The 25,533-nt window shown below is 41.4% G+C and overlaps 1 protein-coding gene across 9 annotated transcripts in view; it reads left to right on the forward strand.

Annotated features, from left to right (window-relative positions):
* LOC121284934 (activin receptor type-1-like) overlaps positions 1-25,533 on the forward strand; it is a 166,441-nt gene that overhangs the window by 99,457 nt on the left and 41,451 nt on the right. For all 9 annotated transcript variants that reach the window (XM_041200874.1, XM_041200880.1, XM_041200878.1 and 6 more), the window contains 3 exons: positions 11,887-12,150; positions 23,813-24,030; positions 24,778-24,877. In XM_041200874.1, coding sequence (XP_041056808.1) covers positions 11,887-12,150; positions 23,813-24,030; positions 24,778-24,877 — 582 coding nt within the window. The remainder of the gene's footprint in view (positions 1-11,886; positions 12,151-23,812; positions 24,031-24,777; positions 24,878-25,533) is intronic.

The following is a 25,533-nucleotide window of genomic DNA, read 5'->3' on the forward strand; positions in this document are numbered from 1 at the left end:
GTGGAGGTAACCAGGGAGCAGATATTTGTAAATTCAGAAAGGCAGAATGTTATTATTGTCATAAGAAGGGACATGCAATTAGGCAATGCCGAGCAAAGATGAAGCATCCTGCAAGACAGCAAACAAACATGATCAAGTTAACGGGTACAGCAAAAGCTGAAGCTGTTGATACTGATGTGTATTCCCTGTATAATGTAACTGTTGAGAAAACTGAATGTATTTCGGTGACAGTTCAAGTCAATGAGAAGCCACTGCTCATGGAAGTGGATACTGGTGCCTCAACTACGGTGGTTGGAAAGCACACTTTCAGATACCTTAATGAAGGAAGACAGCCAATAAACTTGGATCAGATAAAAGCTAAGTTAAGAACTTACACGGGAGAATCTATTCAAGACAAGGGCATTGCCAGTATCCCAGGCTGTTACAAGTGACAGACAGCCCAACTGTCTGTGATAAACATAAAAATTGGGGGGTGGAGGGGGAGGGAGGGACCCAGTCTTTTAGGTCGAGATTGGCTACAGAAGATAAACCTTGACTGGGCTGAGATATTTCACCTAAAATCAGATGGAGTTCCACAAGAATTAGTGCTATTATTAAATTCCTTTAAATTCCTCGCCTGTGTGTGCGGAACAGATTAGAAATTGGATGAACAGAGATCCAATATTGTCGAAATTCAGAGACTTTGTTTTGCCTGGGTCTGAAAAATTGATACCATTCCATGTCAGAAACACTGAATTAATTTGTCAAGATGGAATTTTGTTGTGGGGTTCAAGAGTTGTGGTACCATCACAAGGTGGAGAGCCACTCTTGACAGAGCTCCACGGTGCACATCCCAGCATATCAAAGATGAAAATGTTTGCGCGAAACTATATATGGTGGCCAGGCATTGACAGCGACAGTGAAAGCATGGTCAAGCACTGTCAGCAACAACAGAAGTTGCCTGTTTTGGTTCCCGTGCATCCGTGGGAGTGGCCTGATCGACCCTGGGTTTGACCACGTATTGATTTATGTAGGAGCGTTATTTGGATAATGGACCAGTCTCTGTGCCCAGCAGGGTCCACTGCTGAAATTTTGCACGTATACCATTTCAACTACACTGTGCAAGGTTTACTGTGTTATATTTCTGATTACTCTGGTTCCACACTGCCTTCCACTGCAAATTCGGAAACACCAAGTGTGCGCAGATGGTGTTTCATTAATAACTCCGGTGTTGAACCTGTAATCGAATGTGGTGTTAGTTGCAGATGCATATTCAAAATGGGTGAATGTACATGAAGTCAAAGTGCCAATGTCGAATGCAACTATTGAGAAGCTATGTCAGCATACATGGCTTACCTGCAATTGTCGTTTCTGATAATAGTACAGCCTTTACCAGCACCGGGTTTCAGAATTTTATGGATTTGAATGGAATCCACTATTTAAAAACAGCTGCTTGGCATCCCTCAAATGGTCTAGCCGAGAGGGCTGTACAAACTTCTCAGCCTGGTATGAAAGTTATAGGAAGGCACTCTTAAGTTATCGTACAACACATTCGACTTTGGGTTCAAACTGTTGGAGTTATTAATGAAATGTCTTCTGCATTCATGTTTACACTTGGTATTTTAGAATTTAGAGGGGAAGATAGCACGGAACCAGAATAATCAGAAATTTAACTGTGACATTCAGTGTCAGTTATACGTTCGAAATTTCAGCAGTGGACCCTGCTGGTCTCTGGGAGCCATTGTTTCAGAGACTGGTTCATTATCCTTCCTAGTATAAGTGGGAAATAGAATCTTCCGTAAGCACGTAGATCATAACCGTACCAGAGAGACAGTCCAACAACTGACTGATCAACCCGTGATTATCGTTGAACCGTTGACTTTTGAGGTGTGTGGCTGACCTAGAACAAACATTCTGGTTGTTTCAGAGGAGTTGCCAAATCCTGAACTGCCCCATTCCAATGATGTGTCTAATAGGGCAGCTTCAGTTCCTGTCCATCCTGATCAGGAACCTCCAGTAGTGGAGTTACTCCGCTCTAGATGTATACGTAGAGCACCTCAAGACTTGATTTATAATCAACTGAAATTGTATATATGTTTGTTGGACATTCAAATGTGTTTTGTAAAGAGTAATTGTAAAAAAAAATCTAAGGGGGGGGGCGGTGGAGGTAAATGTGGTAACTGCATGCATTGTCCCTCCCTCCTGTCAATCATGGGTCGTGTGATGTATTGCGGGGGCTTCGACCAGTGAACTCTTAGCGCGGGTGATCCGGGGTGTGGAGTCTTCTAGATGAGAGATCAGGCCTAGTGTGAGCACTCTTAGATGTCTCCATAATAACGTTTTACTGTTTTTTTTAATGAAACCTGTCTGCTCCATCGAGTTATCACAAAATCCATGCTGGTTTTCCTTATTTAACCTACATTTGTCCAAGTGACTGATTTTGTTCCAGCTGTTTCTTAAAAGCTGTCCCACTACTGAGGTGAAGCTGACTGGCCTGTAGTTGCTGGGCTTATCTTCATACCCTTTTTTGAACAATGCCTCACAGCAAAATCTGCAGTGTGTATTTAAAGAGTATCAGTGAAGTATAGTGAACAGAATTCAGGACCGAAACTGCAGTAATGCCACCTGATAAAAGCAGGGTGATTTGTCCAGCAAAAGGCAGTGAGTGGAGGACATTGCATACTACTACATGCATAAAGTCAATCACCACTTGCAGTATTTTGGTTTCCAGGTGTCATTGAATGATGGATAACCAGATCCTCTCCATTCTGGCCGGGGTTTGTGGTCTCACTTCTACAATCATGTTTGATGGGCTCAATAGGTAACATCCTTGCCTCTGAGTCAGATCTCACTCCTAGAATTAAGCACATGATCTCAGTTGATGCTTCAATACTAAGTGTAGTAATTATAGTTCTGATAAACGTAGGACTGTAGCTTGAAGAATAATCCTGTGGAGATCATATGATCAGTGTAAAAGAATGAGTTAGCGGCGCGGGGAACCTCAAGGAGAGAGTTTTTCTTTAGTTATGGAGTTTGATGCACACATGTAGTTGCTTCTGTTGTCTTGTAAATAAAGTTAAATGTGTCCACCAAGAAAAGTTGCCTGGAAGATCAACTCTATAACAAACTGGCAATGAGGATATATCAGATCTGATGCTGTACCTTGCCCAGCAATTGTGGGTATCTAAGATAATTAAGAAGAAAGGAAGTTATACTTATCCCAGATGCCACAGTTAGGCAGGATCGACCCCTTTGAACCAGCCACAGATGAATGGTCTGAATATATAGAATGTCAATTATAGGCCAGTTAATCTTACATCGGTGGTGAGCAAATTGGTAGAATCAATCCTGAGAGATAGGATTAACTGTCATGTGGAAAGGCATGGACTAGTCAGGGATGGCCACCATGAATTTGTTAAAGGAAGGTCTTGCCTCACAAATTTGATTGAATTCTTTGAGGAAGTGACAAGAAGAGTTGATGAAGGTAGTGCAGTTGATGTTGTGTACATGGATTTTAGCAAGGCATTTGTCAAGGTCTCACATGGCAGATTGGTCAGGAAAGTAAAAGCCCATGGGATTCAGGGTAATGTGGCAAACTGGATAAAAGGTTGGCTTTGTAACAGGAAACAAAGGGTAATGGTCCATGGATGCCCTTGCAATGGAAAGTTGTCTCAAGTGGTGTTTCACAGGGCTAGGTGTTGGGGCTCTTGCTGTTTGTGTTATATATTAATGATTTGGACGTGAATGTGGGGGGCATGATTGGGAAATTTGCAGATGACACAAAGATTGGCCAAGTAGTGGATAGTGTAGAGGATAGCCATAATCTCCAAAATGATATAGATGAGTTGGTGGAGTGGGTGGTAAAGGAGCAGATGGATTTTAACATAGAGAAGTGTGAGCTCATACATTTAGGGAGGTCAAACAGTTACAGGGATTACACAATAAATGGGAATATACTAAGAGGGGTAGATGAAGTGACAGATCTTGGTTTACAAGTACACAGGTGCCTGAAGGCAGCAGTTCAAGTAGACAAGGTTGTAAAGAAGGCATATGGAATGCCCTCCTTCACTGGCAGAGGTATAGAATATAAAAGTAAGGATATAACGTTGGAATTGTATAAAACACTGGTGAGGCCACAACTGGAGTATTGTGTGCAGTCCTGATCACCACATTACAGAAAGGACGTAATAGCTCTGGAGAGAGTGCAGAGGAGGTTTACAAGAATGTTGCCAGGATTAGAAAAGTGTAACTACAAGGAGAGATTGGATAGGCTGGGGCTATTTTCCTTAGAACAAAGAAGCCTGAGAGGTGACTTGATTGAGGTGTACAAAATTGAGGGGAATAGATAGAGTAGACAGAATAAAATTGTTTCCTTTGTTGGAGAATTCTAGAACCAGGGGACATAGATTCAAGATAAGTGGCAGAACGTGTTGAGGGTACATGAGGAAGAACTTTTTTATGCAGGGGGTAGTGGGTGTCTGGAATTTACTGCCCAAGTTGGTGGTAGAGGCAGAAACTCTAAACTCTTAAAACGTATCTGGATCTGCACCTTAAGTGCTGTAAGCTGCAGGGCTCTGGGCCAGGTGCAGGAAGCTGGGATTAGAAAGGGTACCTGGGTGTCCTCAGGCTGGCATGGACAAGATGGGCCAAATGGCCTCTTTCTGTGCTATAACTTTTCTATGGTGTTCAACTTTCAAGCCAACAAAATCATGGGGGAAGAAAAGAGGAGAGCGATTTTCCTCAGTATTTGTGGGAGCAAGACATACAGTTTAATTCGAAGCTTGACGGCCCCCAAAGCCCCAAATTTGTAGACCTCGTTAAGGGACATTTTCAACCGAAGCCCTCAGTCTCAATGCAGAGGTTCAGGTTCCATTCATGGAATAGAGCCCAGGGGAACCATTGCTACCTCTGAACTTAAATCAAAACAACTAAAGGAATATTGTGATTTTGGTGAAACCCTGAATGACATCTTCAGTGATTGTTTGTTTGATATGTGACCTGCTATTCAACAAAGATTGCTGGCTGAAGCGAATCTTGATTTTAAGAAAGTGTTAGAAATAACGCTTGCGATGGGGAGCACTGTAAGGGATTCACAAGTGACTCAAGGGGCACAACATGGCACTGTTCTCCTAGTTGGGCAGGAACAGTCAACCAAAAGTGGTGCAAAAAGCCAGGACTCCGCCAAGAAGTGGGAAACAGCTCCCACAAACTAAAAGTTGGGAGAAAACAGCTTAGCAGCAAAGCTGAAACTAATTTTTATCAACGTGGAAACAATCATACTCCTAATGATTAGCAATTTAAAAAGGTAGAGTGTTATTTTTGTCACAGAAGCGGACACATATTGAAACATTGCAAAGCAAGATTAAAACAGGTTTCCAGGCAACAAATGAAGTCCAATGAAATATACAGTGTGGAAGAACCAGAAACAACCAATTCTGACATTTATTCATTATTCAACATGAACATTGGAAAGACAGAGCCAATTATTGTCACATTGCAAGTGAATGGTAAACCATTAAAAATGGAAGTAGACATGAGTGCCTCTACCACTGTAATAGGAGAACATATTTTCAGATATTTAAATTAAGTCATCAACAATTAAGTTTGGAACAAACATCTGCCAAGCTGAAAACATACCTGGATGATGAAATCCAGGTAAAAGGTATCATCAGAGTAACTGTTCATTATAGACACCAATCAGCACAGCTCCCAGTGATAGTGGTAGAAGGTGAAAGGACCAAGCCTTCTAGGTCGCAATTGGTTGAAAGAGATTAAACTGGTCTGAAATCTTCCATCTGGGAGTAGTGGGACTGTTAGAGCTGTTTTTTTAAAAAATGACACCGTCTTCAAGGATGAACTGGGAAAAATCCAAGGCCTACAGGCCTAGTTTTATGTGGAACCAGAAGCAAACCCTCGCTTCTTGAAAGCAAGACGGGTGCCATACACCCTGAGAGAGAAGATTGATGAACCGGCTTGAGAAGCTGGGTGTCATAAAAGTGGTTCAGTTCTCAGAATGGGCAGCACCCATAATCCTTGTCCTTAAACCAGGCCAGACCATCCAGATCTTTGGGGACTATAAACTAACAGTCCACAGAGCAGCCAAACTGGACAGGTACCCTATTCCCAAGATTGCAGACCTCTAAGCCAAACTAGCAGGAGGGACAGCGTGTACAAAGCTTGACATGAGTCACGTATGTGAGCAACTGGAGCTGGACGATGTCTCCCGAGAATTTGTGACTATAAATACCCACAAAGGGTTATATCAATATATGTGCCTGCCCTTCGGTGTTTCCTCGGCCTGCTCCATTTTTCAGAGGATGATGGAGAGTTTGCTATAAGGACTACCTCAAGTTGTGGTCTACCTGGATGACATACTAATAACTGGATTCACAGAAGAGAGACACTTGGCTAAACTACAGGAAGTCCTGAAATGATATTTTAGAAGCTGGAGTGTGCCCAGTGTAGGAAAAATGCACTTGTCAGGCAAATGAAGTCATTTATTTGGGCCACTGGGTAGTTGCCCAATGGTTACACCCTGTTGAAGAGAAAGTTAAAACAATAATAGAGGCATCTGCACCTAAGGACACCTCTGAACTTAAATAATAAATTATTATGGTTGATTTCTACAAAATTTATTAACAGTTTTACTTTCACTGCTAAAGAAAACCAGCGTTGGTTTTGGGAGTCACCCCAAGAAGAAGCCTTCATGAAAGTAACATAGCTCTTGAACTCTTCAAATTTGTTAATGCATTTTGACTCGACAAAGGAATTTATGCTAACTTGTGATGTGTCCCCGTAGGGAATGGGAGTGGTACTGTCTCATAACATGGATGACAGGCTGATAGGCTATGTATCCCGGACACTTATCACAGCTGCAAAAGGATATTCTCAGATTGAAAAGGAAGGCCTGCTGATTACTTTTGGTGTAAAACAAATTCCACCGATATGCACAAGGGCGACACTTCATGATCGTATCAGACCACAAACCATTTTTGGGTCTGTTTAGCAAGGAAAGGGCTATATCTCCCATAGTTTCTGCACGAATACAAAGATGGGCCCTAATTTTAGTGCATATGAAAACACCTTTGTACATAAACCAGGGATTCATATGGCAAATGCTGATACCCTAAGTCACCTTGCTTTGCAAGGGGACAATGACCATGTCCCAATTCCCCAAGAGCTCATGTTAGTGATGAATTTCCTGGATTCCTCACCAGTCTGTGCCAGACAGATAAGAAAGTGGACGAATCGTGATCTAGTCCTGTCTTGAGTGAGAGACCAAATGTTACATGGTTAGTTCCAGGAACCAGAATCTGATGAATTGATGCCAGTTTTCAACTGAAGACATGAGATGAGCAGTCAAGATGGTATTCTATTATAGGGTGCACGAGTGGTAGTTCCTTCACAATGAGGGAACTGCTCTTAGTAGAGCTGCACATTGTCCGTCAAGGTATCTCAAGAATGAAGAAGATAGTGTGAAGTTATCTTTGGTGGCTAGGAATGGGCGGCGATATTGAGAAGATGGTAAAACACTGCAATGTCAACAGCTATAAAAGTCGTTGGTGGTAGTGGCCTGGAGTCCCTGGGTGAGATTGTACATAGATTATGTTGGTCCTTTCCTTGGAACCGTGTTTCTACTGATAATAGATCCTCATTCCAAGTGGTTAGACATTTGAGGTAAAGTTGCCAGTGTCAGGTGCTACTATAGAAAAGCTAGGCCAAAGATTCGCTATCCATGGATTGTCGGAGCTAATCGTCTCAGATAATGGTACTGCATTTATGAGTGCTGAGTTACAACGATTTGTCAGCATCAATGGTATCAATACGTGAAGGCTGCACTGTACCATCTGAAATCTAATGGACTGGTGGAAAGGGCAGTACAAACTTTTAAGGTGGAAATGAAAAAGTTAACAGGTGAATTGTTGGAAACTAAACTAGCTCATTTCGTATTTCACTGCAGAATGACCCCTCATACTATGACAGGTGCAACACCTGCAGAATTACTGATGAGGTGCCATCTTTGAACAAGACTAAGCCTGATACTTGCCAATTTGGGGGGGAAGGTGGAGAAAAGTCAAGGACACCAAAAAAGTGACTCATAATTTGCATAGTTGTGAGTGACAATTTACTTTTGGAGAAGCAGTATATGTAAACAATTTTGGTGGAGACTGAAGTGGTTACCTGGTAATGCAAGCTGTCTGACTGGACTATTGTCATACCATGTGGAAGCGAAGGGCTGGATCACCTGCAAGCATGTGGATCATTTAAGAAAAAGGGAGAAACCCCAACAAAATGATGTTCCACCTGTAACCATTGCTAATCCTGTGGTTCCTGTTGAAGTTACTCAACCAAGGATAGACATGTCTGATGTCTCTTCAGAGTGGACGACACTGAACCTAATGAGGTACTTGATGTTAATGCAGTCCCAGAGGATGTGGTTCCTGTCAAAGAATTGGAAGTTGTGGAGCTACGACGTTCCACACAGATCAGGAAACCACCTGAAAGACAACTTGTAATTTCATGACCTGTGTAAATATTGTAATGTCATGAAATAAATATCCTTGTAGATACAAAATGTACAGAAAGGTTAAAGGGGGAGGAATGTAGGACTGTAGTTTTAAGAATAATCTGGTATTGTAAGATCACATGATCTGTGTAAACCAATGAGTAAGCAGCGTGGAGAGCCTCTAGGAGAGAGGAGTTCTTTAGTTATTGAGTTTGATGCACACATGAAGCTGCTGCTGTCTTATAAATGAAGTTAAATGTGTCCACCAAGAAAAGTTGCCTGGAAGATCAGCTCTATAACACTAAGAGTGTACTCTGTAAAGAAAAAACTTGCATTTTGGGGCATCCTGAAAATGCTACATATATGCTGTACAGCCAAAGATTTACTCTTGAACTCTGGGCTTTATTGTAACGTAGGAAATATGGCAGCTAGTTTGCATATAGCAAACTCCCATCAAGAGCAATGAGATGAACTATTTGATGATATTAGCTGAGGAATAAATTGCCCTGCCCTTCAATGATTGACATGGGATGCTCAACATTCACCTGAGAGGGCAGCTGTGCCATTGAGTTAACATCTCATCTGAATGGTGGCACCTTCATCAATGCAGCTCTCTCTCCCTATACTGCCCTGAAATGTCAGCCTGGATTTTATGGTCAAGTTTCAGGACTGCGACTTGAGCCCATGCCCTACCGTCCCATATGAGAATGCTGCCACTGGGCCGTGAATGACACTTTATTGCTTGTGGATGCTTGTAGTCACACTTCTCTATGTTACATGGGCTGTGCTTCAAAAATAATTCATTGGCTTTGAAGTAATTTGAAACATCCTGAGAAAATGAAAGGTGCCATATAAATGAAAGTTTATTGAGCCTTCCTAATTGCTGACTTGAGGGTCATTAATCGAAATTTGTTTTTCTCCTGCTGCACTATTGCAATTTCACCAGTTTTTATTCTGTGGAAACACCAGTTCTGTTTTGGTTTGACAGAAAAATACATATGTTGTGGTAGTAATGTAGGAGCGAAGATATTTTCAAGTTCTCTGATGTATGCGTTGATTATATTGTATAACACAACAAAGAAATTCTATCACTGGTAGACCTGGGGTGGAATCTTGTGGATGCAATGGGTGTCTGGGCAGCCAGCTGGAGAGTTGGCAAGAACCACACATTGCCCCTTTTTGGAAAGGCCTGCCACATCTTGTGCCTCTCCGGCACTTGACAGGCCAGTGGTGGGCCTTCCCCCATTGGGGATGGCAGTTCTGCCCCTGGGGGTGGCAGTTCTGCCTGTCGAGAGCTGCTGGCCTGCTCTATTGAACAAGAGCACTACTAGGAACGTACTGGCTGCTGTTGGTATGACACCCATCTCAGGCCTTGGATCGAGGAGGGACGCAGGAGCAGGTGTGTGGCTGTTGGGGGTTGCAGAGCAGGGAGATAAGGGGGTTCGGCAGCAAGAACAGGACTTGGCTTTAACTGCCCCTCCCCCCCACCCACCCACCCCTCCTTTCCAATAACAGGTCCCTTGATCACCGGTGAGCGCCTGCAAGAGGTGGCCCCTGCTCCAGGAGTGCTCCAGGAAACCCCCACTTTGTTTTTGCTAGTCGTGCTCCCTGCTTGGCAAGCCCTATTCCCCCCGCGCCTACTCCACCCCCCCTGCCCCGCCCAACATTAGGTTAATACCAGCAGCAGCAGTAGGATGAGGACCTTAAGTGAGCATTAGTTGCCCACATAATGGCTTCAATTGGTGATGGGCCGGAAAGGCTGCCCACAGGCCTACCCACCCTTGATTTAATCAGGATGGAGATGGGAAGGTGGAGTGGTCCCCGCCTGTCACCAACCCCCTGCCACCAAACTCGCCATGCAGGAGGGCACAGGATTTTGCCTTTAGTCTGTTGTGGGTTATGGAATCAGGAGCCCCAATCCATAACTTGTGGCTGCAGTGGGTAAATTGAAACTGGCAGAAATTGGCACTTCTGTCTTGAATACTGTCGTTTTGAAATGACCTAAACTCTTTCAGACATGAATTGGAGCTAAATTTGGGACTTTTTTAGTTTATAGTCATAAAGAATAATCATAATGTCCAAATGATGCATAGCCTCAGGGGACCTTGAAGTTGGAGAACTGGGAAAGAAATGGAATGGGCAAAACTTGCAAATAAATCAGATCATTTTAGAAAAAGGGGTAACTAACTTTATGGATCTTTTTGTGATCAATTCAAAAGCTCTGGCGAGCATAACCTTGCAGGAGTTGCAGGTAAGTTACATTTGCTGACATAAAAAGCCATGCTGGAGGCCAATAGTAGATGCTTCTTTACTGATACTTGTATCATTACTGCTGCCTTTTCTAGTTATTAACAAAATTTTCTTGAACATGCCCTCCACCCCTCTGATGGGCCCCCCTCCCCTCCCACCAATCCCTACCGCCCTGACCAAATTTGATGCGTTTGGCCACTGGACTCTCATGGTCTTCAAAGAGCCTCACATCCTTACTCCTGAAACATGTGACGGAATTTTGTTTGGAGATATCCAAATTAGCTTCTTCTCTGCTCCCCTTCCAGGGTTACGACCATCATTCACTAAAATCCATCCAATTGAAACACAAATAATAGTGTCACCAATCTCTAAATTGTCACAGTCTGTTAATATCAGTGCATGACAGGAGTAAATTAAAGTAGCCAGGAAAATGCACCCCTTTTTTAAATCATGCACCTGCTTGTCTTGCATTCCAGTGTGGAACATGTAGGTTGCAGGTTGCCCTGTTACTACAATCTCTGAAGTTATTCAAGACAGTACTCTGGTATTGGAAATCAAGTCCCGTGAGGCACAAACTTTTATTCATAGTGGAAACTGGTTTAGGAAAACTTAAGGCCCCTAAACATTACAGGTTGCACGTTTTCAGAACTCAGCACTGTGTGGCTGTGTTCTTGTGCATCATTCAATTAAATTGTTGACTTTTTAGAACATTTTTACTTTCTCCATCTACATATTACTTTACCTCCTGACTCCCAATCTACAGTTAAAGTTTTGATGTGTGACATTTTTAAGCAAAAGGATTAAGACTGCTGAAATTATTTTTGATTAGCGTTTTGTACGAGAAATGGTTGCCATGTGTGAAATAAAGTAACAAAGAACCAAATTCAAAATACTAAAACATGATGTTTATTGTTTCTTTTTAAAATAATATTAGGATAAACGCTGAAAGCGTTATTTAAATTAACCTATAAGTATTGTTGTTTTGAAACATTTGGAACGTAAAGGATACAAACTGACAGTTAAAATTGAGTTTTGGTAGATCTTGTGCTAACGCAATACTTAGTTATATTTGCGAGTTGTCATGGGCTTAATTGACTGATCACTTATATTTCTCCAATAGCTCAACTTATTTCTGAATTTTGTTTTTGCAGATGAGGTGCCGAAACTAAATGCAGGCTTCTATAAATGTGTGTGTGAAGGGATGTTTTGTGGAGGAGAGGACCAGTGTGTAGGGCAGCAGTGCTTTGCTTCACTGAGCATAAATGATGGTCATCCAGTTTATCAAAAAGGTTGCTTCCAGGTTTATGAACAGAGTAAGCTGACGTGCAAGACTCCACCATCAGCGGACCAGACAGTAGAATGTTGTCACGGCAATTTGTGTAATATGAACATTACAGCTCAATTGCCACCTAAAGGTAAAACTGATTTTGAAACACTGGACCCTGTCAAAAACTGTGATCTATTTACATAATTGTCAACTGTCCATGTTTAGCAGACATGACATTTACATCCCTAATTCACACTGTGCAACAGTGAAGACAAAGTAGGTGCGTATAGAACAAATGCACTGTGGTACATTGTGTGGTGAACTCAATGACTTACTAAGCTATTTGCGAATAATACAAATCGAGTCCAAATGCTTAGATTTCATTGTATAAACTTTATCTAGGAGATCAAACCATTGGAGACTATTAGTACTTTTATATTGTTAAATCATGCACAATCTTGTTTTGCATCCTCCTGCACTGTTCTTTAAATATATGTGGCACATGGGGTCTTGCCCGCTATTGTTGCACTCTTATCGCTTACTTTAGTTTACAAAAGTTAAAATTCAGTTTTTAAAGAGATCAAAAATGATTACCAAATGTATGGTTTCTAGCTTTGAGTCTGTACACAGTACTGCTCATGATACCAAGAATAAAGGTCAAGCTGTTTTATCAAACCAAAGTTTTTTTTTACACCTTCTACCACTGTTGTCAGTTTGGTTCATTGTTCAGAGGATCAATATCCACATTGATTCTTCCTCATTTGGTCACTTTCTTTCTTTTGCCTCATCTACTTCTAGAGATACAACTTTTGTTTAAACCTCATTCATTGATTGCTACTGATCACTAGTGGGGAAAGTTACTTGATTTCCTCCTACTATTTCTGTCAGTTCTGTGGACCCTGTTCTGATTCCCATTTTTTTTAATCATAGCAATTACTTTTTTTTTCAGACAATACTTAGGTTTACAGGCCAGGTTCAAATCCATTTAATTATGTGTGTGGTTTAAATGTTTGCAGGGCTTCATGATCTGATTGAATGATCTGTTGATGTTTACAAATCTCAGGATTTATATTTGTATCTAACATTCTAAAATCCTAAACTATAGAATTTACAGATTAATACCATTGTCACCTTTTGATTAATTTTTTTTATGGATGTTGATGTCTTGCCTTTATTACATTTAAAAAAAATATTTTTCATTAATTTAAGTCAGAGGAGTTTGGAAGGTTGAAGGAAGGGTTACAGAAGTGAAGAGGGGTCAGGCCATAAAGGGATTTCAACATGAGGATGAGAAGCCTTGGAGCAGCAGGAGCTAATGCAGGACAGTAAGGGATTTGGATATTGATTTGGTGTTGTGGATGAGCTGAAGTTTAGAGAGGATAGTGGATAAGAGACAAGTGAGGATAACACTACTCTACCTATGTCTAGAGGCAACAAAGATATGGATGAGTGTTGTCAGCAGCGGGTGAACTGAGATCAATCTTACAAGACAGTCTTGATGATGCAGAGGACGTGGGGTCAGAAGCACAGTTTGGAGTCAAATAGGACACAAAATATAAGCAATCTGGGGCAGCATGAGGCAATGGCTGAAGAGGGGGAACAAATGGTAGCAAGGGTGAGAAATTGTGAGTCCAGCAACAAGATTTGTGGTTTCTTACTACACTCTGATTGCTATGGTATGGTGTCCTGTATCAAATGTTGAAGTTGCTGATTCTGGCAACGGGAAGATCTTCACTCTTCTGTTGGCTTTCCAGCTACCCTGTGGTCTCCATGTAGCTTTAGTATGAATACAAAATATAAGAGTTAAATTTCTCACAATCCATAAGCTTAGTGATTTTATTAGATAGATGAGCAATAGGGTCAATCTTTCGTGGTGATGTATTATTTTTAAGGAGATAGTCTATTTGTAGACTTGTTCCCTAATTCTCTTGTCTCTTGTAATTTCAATTTTGCTGACTTCAGCAATTTGATAAATGAGGAATAAAGGTCAGAGATTATTACCTGCTTATCCAGGTGTTGCAATAAGATGACCAACCTTGTGTCGGTATTGCAATGTGATGAAAACCTGCGACAGTGAAACGTCCAGTTCAATTCACTGGATATGTTACAGAAGGTCAGCTCCTCCTCTTGCACAAAGTTGAGGCAGCTTCCCTAACTTGATGCTTAGGCTTGTGAGAATCTTTCTATTCTTGATTGAGAAAGTTATTAATATTTGCCTGAAGCTCTAATTTTATTTCAGATGTGTAACTCCTGTTATATGGCCATTTTTCATGAAAGTATCTCCCAAAAATAACATTATAGATTAGTATTTTTCATAACTTATTTATACAATATCTGCAGGTTACCATAGTCACTCTAATCATGAAAATATAAAAATTAAAATATACAGTTCAACAGCAATGAAAATGCAGAGTAATTGATATGCACCCTTAGCAAAACTGAAGTCAATGGGAATTGGGGTGGGGGCAGGGAATTCAAAGATGGTTGGAGTCATATCTAGCACAAAGGGAGACAGTTGTGGTTGTTGGTGGTCAATCATCTCAGTTCCAGAACTTACTGCAGGAGTTCCTCAGGGTAGTGTCTTAGGACCAACCATCTTCAGCTGCTTCATCAATGGCCTTCTTTCCATCATAAGATGGATGTTTGCTGATGATTACCCAATATTCAGCACCATTTATGACTCCTCAGATACTGAAGCAGCCCATGACCAAATGTAGCAAGACATGGACAATAGCTAGGCTTGGACTGATAAGTGGCAAGTAATATTTGCACCATATTTGCCAGACAATGACCATCTCCAACGAGAGTGTATCTAACCATCGCCCTTGATGTTCAATGGCATCACTGAACCCCCTACTGCCAACATCCTGAGGGTTACCATTGACCAGAAACTGAACTGGACTAGCCATATAAATACTGTGGCTACAAGAGCAGGTCAGAAGCTAGGAATCTTGTGGGAGTAACTCACCTTCTGACTCCCCAAAGCCTGTCCACCATCTACAAGGCACAAGTCAGGAGCGTGATGGAATACTCCCCACTTGCCTGGATGAGTGCAGCTCCAACATCATCCAGGACAAAGCAGCCTGGCTGATTGGCACCCCATCCACAAACATTCATTTCCTGCAACACAGATGAACAGTAGCAGCAGTGTGTATCATCTACAAGATGCACTGCAGGAACTCGTCAAGGCTCCTTAGACAGCATCTTCGAAACCCACGACCACTTTCACCTCGAAGGACAAGGGCAGCAGACACATGGGAAGACCACCATCTGGAAGTTCCCCTCCAAGCCACTTGCCATCCTGACTTTGGAAATATATTGCTATTCCTCCACTGTCGCTGGGTCAAAATCCTGCAACTCACTTCCTAACAGTGCTGTGGGTGTACCTACACCACACGGACTGCAGCTGTTCAAGAAGGCAGCTCACCACCACCATCTCAAGGGCAATTAGGGATGGGCAATAAATGCTGGCCTAGTCAGTGATGCCCACATCTCATGACTGAATAAAAAAAACTTTCTTCACAACAAGCCTTAATTGCTATTTTTTATTTGAAATGAATGTCATGCACCTCCATTTGAACCCCTTTCAATAATAGCTTGGGAATTTTGAGATCAGGCCCAGCTTTTTGCAGAATCAGGCCAGCTCAGAGGCCATTTAAAAATGGAAGGTGGGACCCAATTCTAGGACTCCTGTGCCAGCCGCCATCCCCCGCCCCACTCCCCAATTCTCAGTGCTGACAATTTTCACTTGTGCGGGACAAGGGTGCAGGAAGTGAGCCCACATCCTGCAATCCAATCTGGCAGGCCCATTGCAGGGATAGGCATCTCATACCACCCAGCAATTTTTGTGGAGTCAGGCGTCTCCATGACTCGTGTTTCACAGCCCCCCAGAGGAGTCATGAACCATGTTCTGACTTCAGAAACCTTTTGCAAGTTAAGTTCAAAAGGCCTTATCAATGGCCATTCCATGCCCATTCACCCAGTATGCAATACGTACAGAACCAGTGAGCCATATGAAATACAGAGGTGAAGAAAACAATCATTCAGAAATCATTGACAAATTTATAGGGTTGTAGTAACAGCAGACTTTTTTTTCAATCGGCCAGAGCAATTATTGCACTGGAGTGCTGAATTAGTGTGCTTGAGTTGGAGTTTGGTGAGAGAGGGAGTTTGGTGAGAGAGGGAGGGAGGTGATCCTTTCATTTTCTACCTATCCTCAGAAAGAAGAGCGGTGGCCTTGGTAAGTGGGACTTGGTAAGTATTTCTTCTGTCCTTAATATTCTCTAAACTAGGCAAGTAAAAGTAAAGGGCGTAAATTGAGGGTAAGTCATGGCAGGGCAGCCCGGCCAAGTGGAATGGTCCTCCTGTGCGATGTGGGAAATCAGGGACACTTCCAGTGTTCGGGGCGATCACTTGTCCAGGAAATGTCTCCAGCTGCAGCTACTCTAAATCTCCATTTCGGATTTGGAGTCACTGTGGAGCATCCGCAAGAATGAGATCTTTGTGTATAGCATGTACAGTGAGGTGGTGACACCGTAGGTAAAGAGTGCACAGGCAGAAAGGGAATGGGTGACAGCCAGGCAGAGTAAAAACACTAGGCAGGTAGTGCTGAGTTCCCCTGGGTCCATCTCCCTCTCTAACAGATTTGCTGTTTTGGAAACTGCTGGGGGAGATGGTTTCTCAGGGGAATGCAGCTGGTATGTTGCCTCTCTGGTGCAAGGGTCATGGATGTCACTGAGCAGCTGCAAAACATTCTGAAGGGGAGGTTGAACAGCCAGAGGTCATGTTCCATATTGGTACCAACAACATAGGTAAAAAGAGACATGAGGTCCTGAAAGCAAAATATAGGGAGTTAGGAAATGAATTAAAAAGCAGGACCTCAGAGGTAGTAATCTCAGGATTACTTCCAGTGCCACATGCTAGTGAGATCAGGAATAGAGAATAGACCAGATGAATGTGTGGCTGGAGAGAGGTGTAGGAGGGAGGGATTTAGATTCCTGAGGCATTGGGACCAATTCTAGGGAAGATGGGACCTGTACAAGCTGGATGGGTTGCACCCCAGCAGGACCGGGGCCAATATCCTCACTGGGGTATTTGCTAGCACTGTGGTGGAGGGTTTAAACTTGAATGAAAGAGGGATGGGAACCTGAGTAGGGAGACACAAGAGAGGGAAACAAAGATAGGAATGAAAGGCAGAAAAGTAGAAAGGAAAAGTGGAAGCCAGAGGAAACGAGGGTTAACAGCAAATAGGGCCATAGTACAAAAAAAGTGTAAAAATGTTAAAAAGACAAGTCTAAAGGCACTGTATGTGAATGCACAGAGCATTCGCAATAAGGTAGATGAATTAATAGTGCAAATAGATTTAACTGGTATGATAGGATTACGATTACAGAGACTAGCTGCAGGTTAACCAAGGCTGGGAACTGAATATCCAAGGATACTCGATATTTAAGGAAGACAGGTAAAAAAGGAAAGGTGGTGGGGTGGCATTGTTAGTTAAAGATGAACTCAGTGCAATAGTGAGAGAGGATATTGGCTTAGACATTCCAGATGTAGAATCAGTCTGGATGGAGCTAAGAAGCAACGAGGAGCGGAAAACATTGGTGGGAGTTTGCTATAGGCCTCCAAACAGTAGCGATAAGTTAGGGGGCAACATTAAACAAAAAATTAGAGATGCATGTAACAAGGGTATTACAATAATCATGAGTGACTTTAATCTGCATATAGACTGGGCAAACCAAATTTAGGAATAATACTGTGGCAGATGAATTCTTGGATTGTGTACGAGATTTTTTTTTTAGACCAGTACGTCAAGGGATCAACTAGGGAACAGGCTATGCTAGATTTGGTATTGTGCAATGAGAAGGGGTTAATTAATAATCTTGTTGTGCTGGGTAATTAAGGGAACAGTGATCATAACATGATAGGATTCTTCGTTAGGATGGAAAGTAAAGTAATCTGATTTGAAATTAGGGTCCTAAATCTAACCAAAAGAAACTTCGAAGGTATGAGGTGTGAGTTGGCTAAGATAGATTGGGGAACTTCATTAAAAGGCATGGTGGTGGATACAGAATAGCTAATATTTAAGGAATGAATGTATCCATTGCAACAGTTATACATTCCTTTCTGGCGCAAAAACACAACAGGTAGAGCAGCCCAACCATGGCTAACAAAATAAATTAAGGGTAGTCTCTAGATCCAAAGTATAAAGTTGCTAGAAAAAGTAGCAAGCCTGAGGATTGGGAGCAGTTTATTTTTCCCCTCTTAATCAATCTCTTGGACTGCCTGTGCTGAATTCTAAAGTAAACGTGCAAGGAATATAAAAGTGGACCGTAAAAGCTTCTATAGGTATGTAAAAAGAAAAAGATTAGTGAAGACAAATGTCTTACAGGCCGAAACAGGAGAATTTATAATACAGAACAAGGAAATGGCAGAGCAATTACACAACTACTTTAGTTCTGTCTTCACAGAGGAAAACACAAATGATTTTGCAAAAATTTTAGGGAACCAAAGGTTCAGTGAGAAGGCGGAATTGAAGGAAATTAGTATTACTAAAAAAAAGTGCTGGAGAAATTAATGGGACTGAAAGGTGATAAATCCCCAGGGCCTGATAAACTACATCCCAGGGTACTAAAGGAGGTGGCCATGGAAATAGTAGATGCATTGTCTGTCATTTTCCAAAACTCTGTAGATTCTGGAATAGATTTAAGGATAGCAAATGTAACCCCACTATTTAAAAAAGGAGGGAGGGAGAAAACGATGAATTACAGACTGGTTAGCTGAACATCAGTAGTATGGAAAATGGTAGAGTCTATTATAAAGGATGTGATAACAAGACACTTAGAAAAGATCAGCGGGATTAGACAAAGTCAACATGGATTTATGAAATGGAAATCATGTTTGACAATCCTACTGGAGTTTTTTTGAGGACGTAACTAGCAGAATAGATAAGGGAGAACCAGTGGATGTGGTGTATTTGGATTTTCAGAAAGTTTTTGATAAAGTCCCAATAAGAGGTTAGTGTGCAAAGTTAAAGTACATGGAATTGGGGGTAATATATTGGCATGGATTGAGATTTGGCCAGCAGACAGGAAACAGAGTAGAAATTAAATGGGTCTTTTTCAGAGTGGCAGGCAGTAACTAGTGGGAAACCGCAGGGATCAGTGCTTGCGGCCCCAGCTATTCACAATACATATCAATGATATGGATGAGGGCACCAGATGTAATATTTCCAAGTTTGCTGATGACACAAAACTTGATGGAGATGGGAATGTGAGTGGTGAGGAGGACGTTAATATGCTTCAAGCGATTTAGACAGGTTGAGTGAGTGGACAAATACATGGCAAATGCAGTATAACGTGAATAAGTGTGAAGTTACCAATTCGGTAGGAAAAACAATGGCAGAGTATTATTTAAATGGTGATAGATTGAGAAATGTTGATGTACAAAGGGACCTTGTTGTCCTTGTACACCAGTCACTGAAAGCAAGCATGTAAGTGCAGCAAGCAGTTAAGAAGGCAAATGCCATGTTGTCCTTCATTGGAAGCAGATTTAAGCACAGGAGCAAGGGGGTCTTACTGCAGCTGTACAGGACCTTGGTGAGACCACACTTGGAGTGTTGTGTGCAGCTTTGCCCTCTTTCCCTCAGAGGGTATACTTGCCATAGAGACAGTGCAGCCAAGGTTCACCAGACTGATTCCTGGGATGGCAGGTTTGTTGTATGAGGAGAGATTGGGTCAACTAGGCCTGTATTCACTAGAGTTTAGAAGAATGAGAGGGGATCTCACTGAAAGGTGTAAAATACTGACAGGGCAGGACAGACTGGATGCAGGGATGATACTTCCTCTGGCTAGGGGGTCTAGAACAAGGGGTCACAGTCTCAGGATATGGGGAGGGCCATTTAGGACTGAGAGTAGGAGAAACTTCTTCAATTGGAGGGTGGTGAACCTGTGGAATTCTCTGCCACAGGAGGCTTTGAAGGCTAAGAGAATGAATATATTTAAGAAGGAAATAGAATGGTGGCTCAAGCTTGAAAGGCTGAATGACCTATTCTTGCTCCTATTTCCTAGGTTTAAATGATCAGCCAAGCTTTCACAAGAGGTCATCTGGGAATTGTTTTTAGAAGATACAGATGGCCAGACAACTGCGTTCTCCACCTGTGCTTATTACGAATGCTTAGCTGAGTTCCAAGACACTCAAATGCAGAAGCTTAACAGGGGCTTCTGTTTTGACAAACTGAAGTCTCTGCTTGATTGGCATTTTTATGCACTCAGAATTTATTTTTTCTGTGACCTTTTTTGTCGACGTATGAATACTTATTTGGACAAATTTTAGCCGGGTGAAGTAGTTAAAGTGTCTGTTACTGATAACTATAATTACTATAGAATTGTAGGAACAGTTATTTTTGCGAAGATCTCTGGGTGTCTCTTTTCTTCTCTCCGCATTTCAATACTTGCCATTGTTATTATTAGGCTCATGAATTCTATACATCGTGCACACTGGGTGAATGGCCATGGAGAGGCTTTGGAAAGGAGAGGGCTGGAGGGCCCTGCTGCTTTCAATATTACCATGACAAAGCTTCAGTGAACTAAGGTAAGCCTTCTAACCAGCTGGCCTTGACATTCGCCTGCCACTGTGGCTGCCTACAGTCTGCTTCGGGTCAGCGGGCCCAACTTGGTCCTGCCCCAGCCTCCCTGGACCAAAAATTGGGCATAACGGGACCCGTTTAATCAAGGTGGGTCTGCTGAGTCGGGATATCCTGACTCAAGCTATCCACATTGGTAATGAAAATCTGGCCCTAGATCTTGCAATCATCCATCCTTTTGGTATCAAAATCATATGTGGAAATAATTTTTTGCAGTGTTATTTTTCTATTATTAGACTTGTTACTTCACTAATAAGTTTAATATTACAATTATAGCTGACAACATTTTCCTAACGGGCAGGTGGTAACACTTGTTTTGTGTACATGTTTGGTACACAGTCCTCACTTCCCCTAGGTTTAAACACCAGGGTTGGGTTTTCATTGGAATATGTAAACTTTATTACTTTGGCATACTTTGTAGGTGAATTTTGATGGTGATAACTGCAATGCTTCTCTTGGAGCTCTTGTCCTTGTCACTCAGTTTAGGAAATTCTCTAATTCAAGCAACTTGACCTTACGTTCACATTTTGCTGTTTTGTGAGGATTTGTTTCCCTCCCCTGATCTGTTCTGAACATTGGATTCATTCATGATGAATTTATACTATTGGCTGTTTCTTTTTCTCTACCATTTTAAGTCAGTTCCAATTTTGATTTCAACTTTTTTTTGCTTTGGCACCCCTGTCCTGTACAATGCAACATAATTACAGCTCTCCACATGTCTTCCCATTGCAATACAGAAAGGACCTTGATGTACTTGGCTCCAATAGGTGCCATCAGAATAGGCATAAATAAAGCGGCCAAGTTTGAGGGGGACGCAAAGAGGCTGCAAAGGGAGGTAGATGGGTTGAGCAAGTGGGCAAAAACATGGCTGATGGAGTATAATTAGGGAAATCAGTTTATAAACTTCAGAAGGAAAAATAGTAAAGCAGATTTTTGAAAATTGATACACTGGGCATTGCTACTATTCAGAGGGACCTGGATGTCCTTGTACATAAATCATAATGGTACAGCAAGAAAATAGGAAAGAAAATGGATTGTTGGCTTTTATTATACATGGTTTGGAATAGAAGAGTTAAGAACTCTTACTGTAATTGTATTGGTCCTTGGTGAGACCCCATCTGGAGTACTATGTGCAGCTTTGATCTCCTCTTTACTTAAGGAAGGATATGCCAGTCTTTTAGAGATAGTGCAACAAATGTTCGGGAGACTGATTCCTAGGGTGAGGGGTTTGTCCTATGAGGAGTGATTGAGTAGACTAGGCCTATTCTCTGGAATTTAGAATAATGAGAGGTGATTTCATTAAAACATATAAAAATTCTTCAAGGATTTGACAGGGTGGATGTTGGAAGAATGTTTTCCCCTGTTGAAGAATCTAGAACTAGAATCAGAATAATGGGTCAACCTACTAAGATTGAGATGAGGAGAAATTTCATCATTCAAACTATTGTGCATCTTTGGAATTCTCTATGACCGGGTGCTATGGATACTCAGTTGTTGAATATGTTCAAGGCAGATTGATAGACTTTTGGAAATGGCATTAGTATGGTATAGGTGATGTTGAAGTTGAATATCAGCAGTGATTATATTGAATGGAGGAGCAGATTGAAAGGTTGAATGGCCTACTTCCACTTCTATTTTTTATGTTCTTCAAATAGACTTATTTATTTTCTCTTTAATCTTTCATGGGATGTGGATGTCACTGGCAAGGCCAGCATTTGTTGCTCATCACTAATCGCCCTTGAACTGATTGGCTTGTTTGGCCATTTAGAAGGCAGTAAAGAGTCAACCACATTACTGTGGGCCTGGAGTTGCATGTCGGCCAGACCATGCAAAGGTGACAGATTTATTTTCCTGAAGGACATTAGTGAACCAGATGGATTTTTACAATACTCAATGATAGTCTCAGTAATGGTGACCATGAAACTATTTCAAGGCCATACTTATTAATTGAATTTTCACAGTGCCTTTCAGGACACCCAAAGCACATTACAACCAATGAAGCACCTTTTTAGAAATGTAAGTCACTATAAGTCATCCTGTCACATATGTCATGCTGTAGGATTGTAAAACATAAACCTGTCCACTGATCTGCTCTTCCTCTGTGTTGTCTGCTCGTATTGTACCTTCTGACAATAACAGGTTGTCTCAAATGCTACAAACATTTGTTTAATGCAAGTTTATGATCATTGTGTTTCCTTGCCATCGATTGCTTGATAACTTTTGGCGATGATGTTGGGTTGAGTACATCTAATAATTTTACCTTGGAGCAAAAATCATGCAGCTCTTCAAACCTGGAACATGCAATCCCTTTATAAATGGAAATGTAAGCTACAAATGTTGCTATTGAGTTAAGTATCTTGGGAACTAAAACCAGAGTCTTAATGACATTAGTCAGAAATCCTTATATAGACAAAATACTGTGCATGCTGGAAATCTGAAATATAAACAAAATGATGGAAAGACTTAGCAGGTCAGTCAGCATCTGTGGAGAGAAAACAAATACTTACATGCAAGTTCAGGATTTTTTTCTCACAAATTTTTCTCTATCTTCTCTCTTAAGGCTTAGCTTTGGAGACATTGATGTGACTGCTATTTCACCCAAGTGATATTATTTGTGTGGGTTTTCACTGAATGTTGGTACAATTCAGTCACTGGGAGCATCATATCTAAGTTTGATTATACTTATGCTTGATGCCCATACATACAATCTTAATTGGAGGTTGCCAATTTTAAACTGGAGTGGGAATTTTGACTTTTTTTCCTTCCTTCCCCTCCCTGTCAAACCAAGGGGCAATGAAGCCAAATTAGTGTTTCAACAGCTGTTTCAATTGAGATTGGCAAACTTAACGTGGACCTGAGTTTGAACCTGGGACTCTCCTGGTCTTTATGGGTTAGTAATTTACTGGGTTAATTCACTGAATCATTTGGGGAAGTATCTGTTTAATTATACTGCATTGAATAGAGTTAGCAGTTAGGAAAGCTGTTACTGCTTTCTAAAGGGAGATGTCTTTGTACTCTCTTTAACCTCCACATTTGTCTTCATATATAAATATTTCAACATATTAATGAAACATCTTGAAACACTGGGGAGGTTAGAGGTTTTGAAGTTTAGTAAAAGTAAATATTTTGATACATTTTTCATAATGTCTTTTCTTTAATTCTAAAGGAAAGTCACAGCAGGGAACAGCACTGGGTTACAGTGTAAGAACCCTGGCCATTGTTGTTATCGCTCCAGTAATTGTGCTGATCATTGTGTCCATGGTGACGGTACTGATACTGCAGAAGTTCCACCAAAATCGAATGCAAAGACTAAACGCTCGAGAGGTTGAGTATGGTGCCATTGATGGACTGATTGCCTCAAATGTTGGAGATAGCACATTAGCAGTAAGGATTGTTCATCTATTTTTGTTCTTTATCATCTGTTTTTTGACTGTGAAGCTTTTGTTTCACTGTCTCTGGTCAAATGTACTGTAGCATCATGTTAATTTTTGATATCAAATAAGTCTTCTACATTCAGCCACATTACAAGAAAAAAGACAGTAATCCTTCTCTGTTCTTGGAAATTCATGCAGGTACTCTTTAATCTCTCCTCTACCCCACCCCCAAATCAAAAAGATAAGCATGCAATTTGCTTTTAAAAAAAACTTAAGACTCCAGTCACAATACAAAGTTCCATCAGTAATGGAACGTTTTATAAACACTCGTAAGCTGTGCCACCCAGCCCCTTGTGTCAAGCTTTGAATCGCGGACCTATTTTATGACGTGAGTATGTATTGGAAAGCTTGTTGGGCAATTTTGATGTGCAGAGATTTCAGCTATTGTTTTATCCATTTTGCTAATAGAAACGGTGCTGTAAATATTACACCATGTGCACTTCTTGTACATATGACCTGATGCAGCAGGATCTTGTCTTGCCAGAACGTCCCACATTGATAGCTGATCAGAGCTGTATAGAAGGTGCCTATAGCAATAGCTTTGTGCTCAAAGGACATGTTTGCATGAGGAAGATGCCGTTTGCAGCTATGTCTTCTTTCAAGAAACAAAATATCCTGCTTTCCTCTTTTTTTTAAAGTTTCCTTTAATTATTTGTAATAATTGCAGTTCATTTCGTAGGATCATTTTTTTTTTCAGGATCTATTGGATCACTCCTGCACATCAGGCAGTGGATCAGGCCTTCCTTTTCTCATACAGAGAACAGTGGCTCGGCAAATTACCCTTGTGGAATGTGTAGGTGAGTCTTAATGAAGACCACAACGAATAAGTGTTCATTCTGTTTCCAAATTGTGCTGCTTTATCACGCTCTTTTTGAGAAAGGACTGAGGGGGGGAAAAAACTGATGTAACTTTGCTTTTCTTTCACTTTTTCAGACGCCCCTCCCCCACACCTTGTGGAAAATGATGCATCCTAAAGGTGTTATGACTTATAATTTTCAAATAATTATTCTCCAAAGTAGTATTTAGTGCTAAAGTTTGTTTTTGCACCAAAGAGGTTCTTTACAAACTTTTGTTTCTGTTATAGCCACATGGTAATCTGGACCTGTAACCCACCAATCTTACTGAGGTCCAACCAAAGACCTTCCTGCTTTGATTTCATTTTCACCCCCACACTTCCCCGGCCCACCCTTTGATTGTAGCAACTCCCATGGGATGGCCACAGACTCCCCTGCTCAGTGGGGAATAAATGGGAAGTCAGCTCATGGCATTTAAATGAATTCCAGAGGTTAAAATGCATTATGTCCTGCCACGACTGAGTTTTGAACAGGCATCAAAACTCACCTGCGGAAAAAAAAACTAGCACCCAGTTAAAATCAGGGCCAAAGATTTTAATGATTTGAGAGAAGTTTTTATTCCTGATGGCTCTCTTGTGATCTCACTGCTGGCACACATT

Source organism: Carcharodon carcharias, chromosome 12 (assembly GCF_017639515.1).
Source record: "Carcharodon carcharias isolate sCarCar2 chromosome 12, sCarCar2.pri, whole genome shotgun sequence".
In the NCBI taxonomy this organism is placed as follows: Eukaryota; Metazoa; Chordata; class Chondrichthyes; order Lamniformes; family Lamnidae; genus Carcharodon; species Carcharodon carcharias.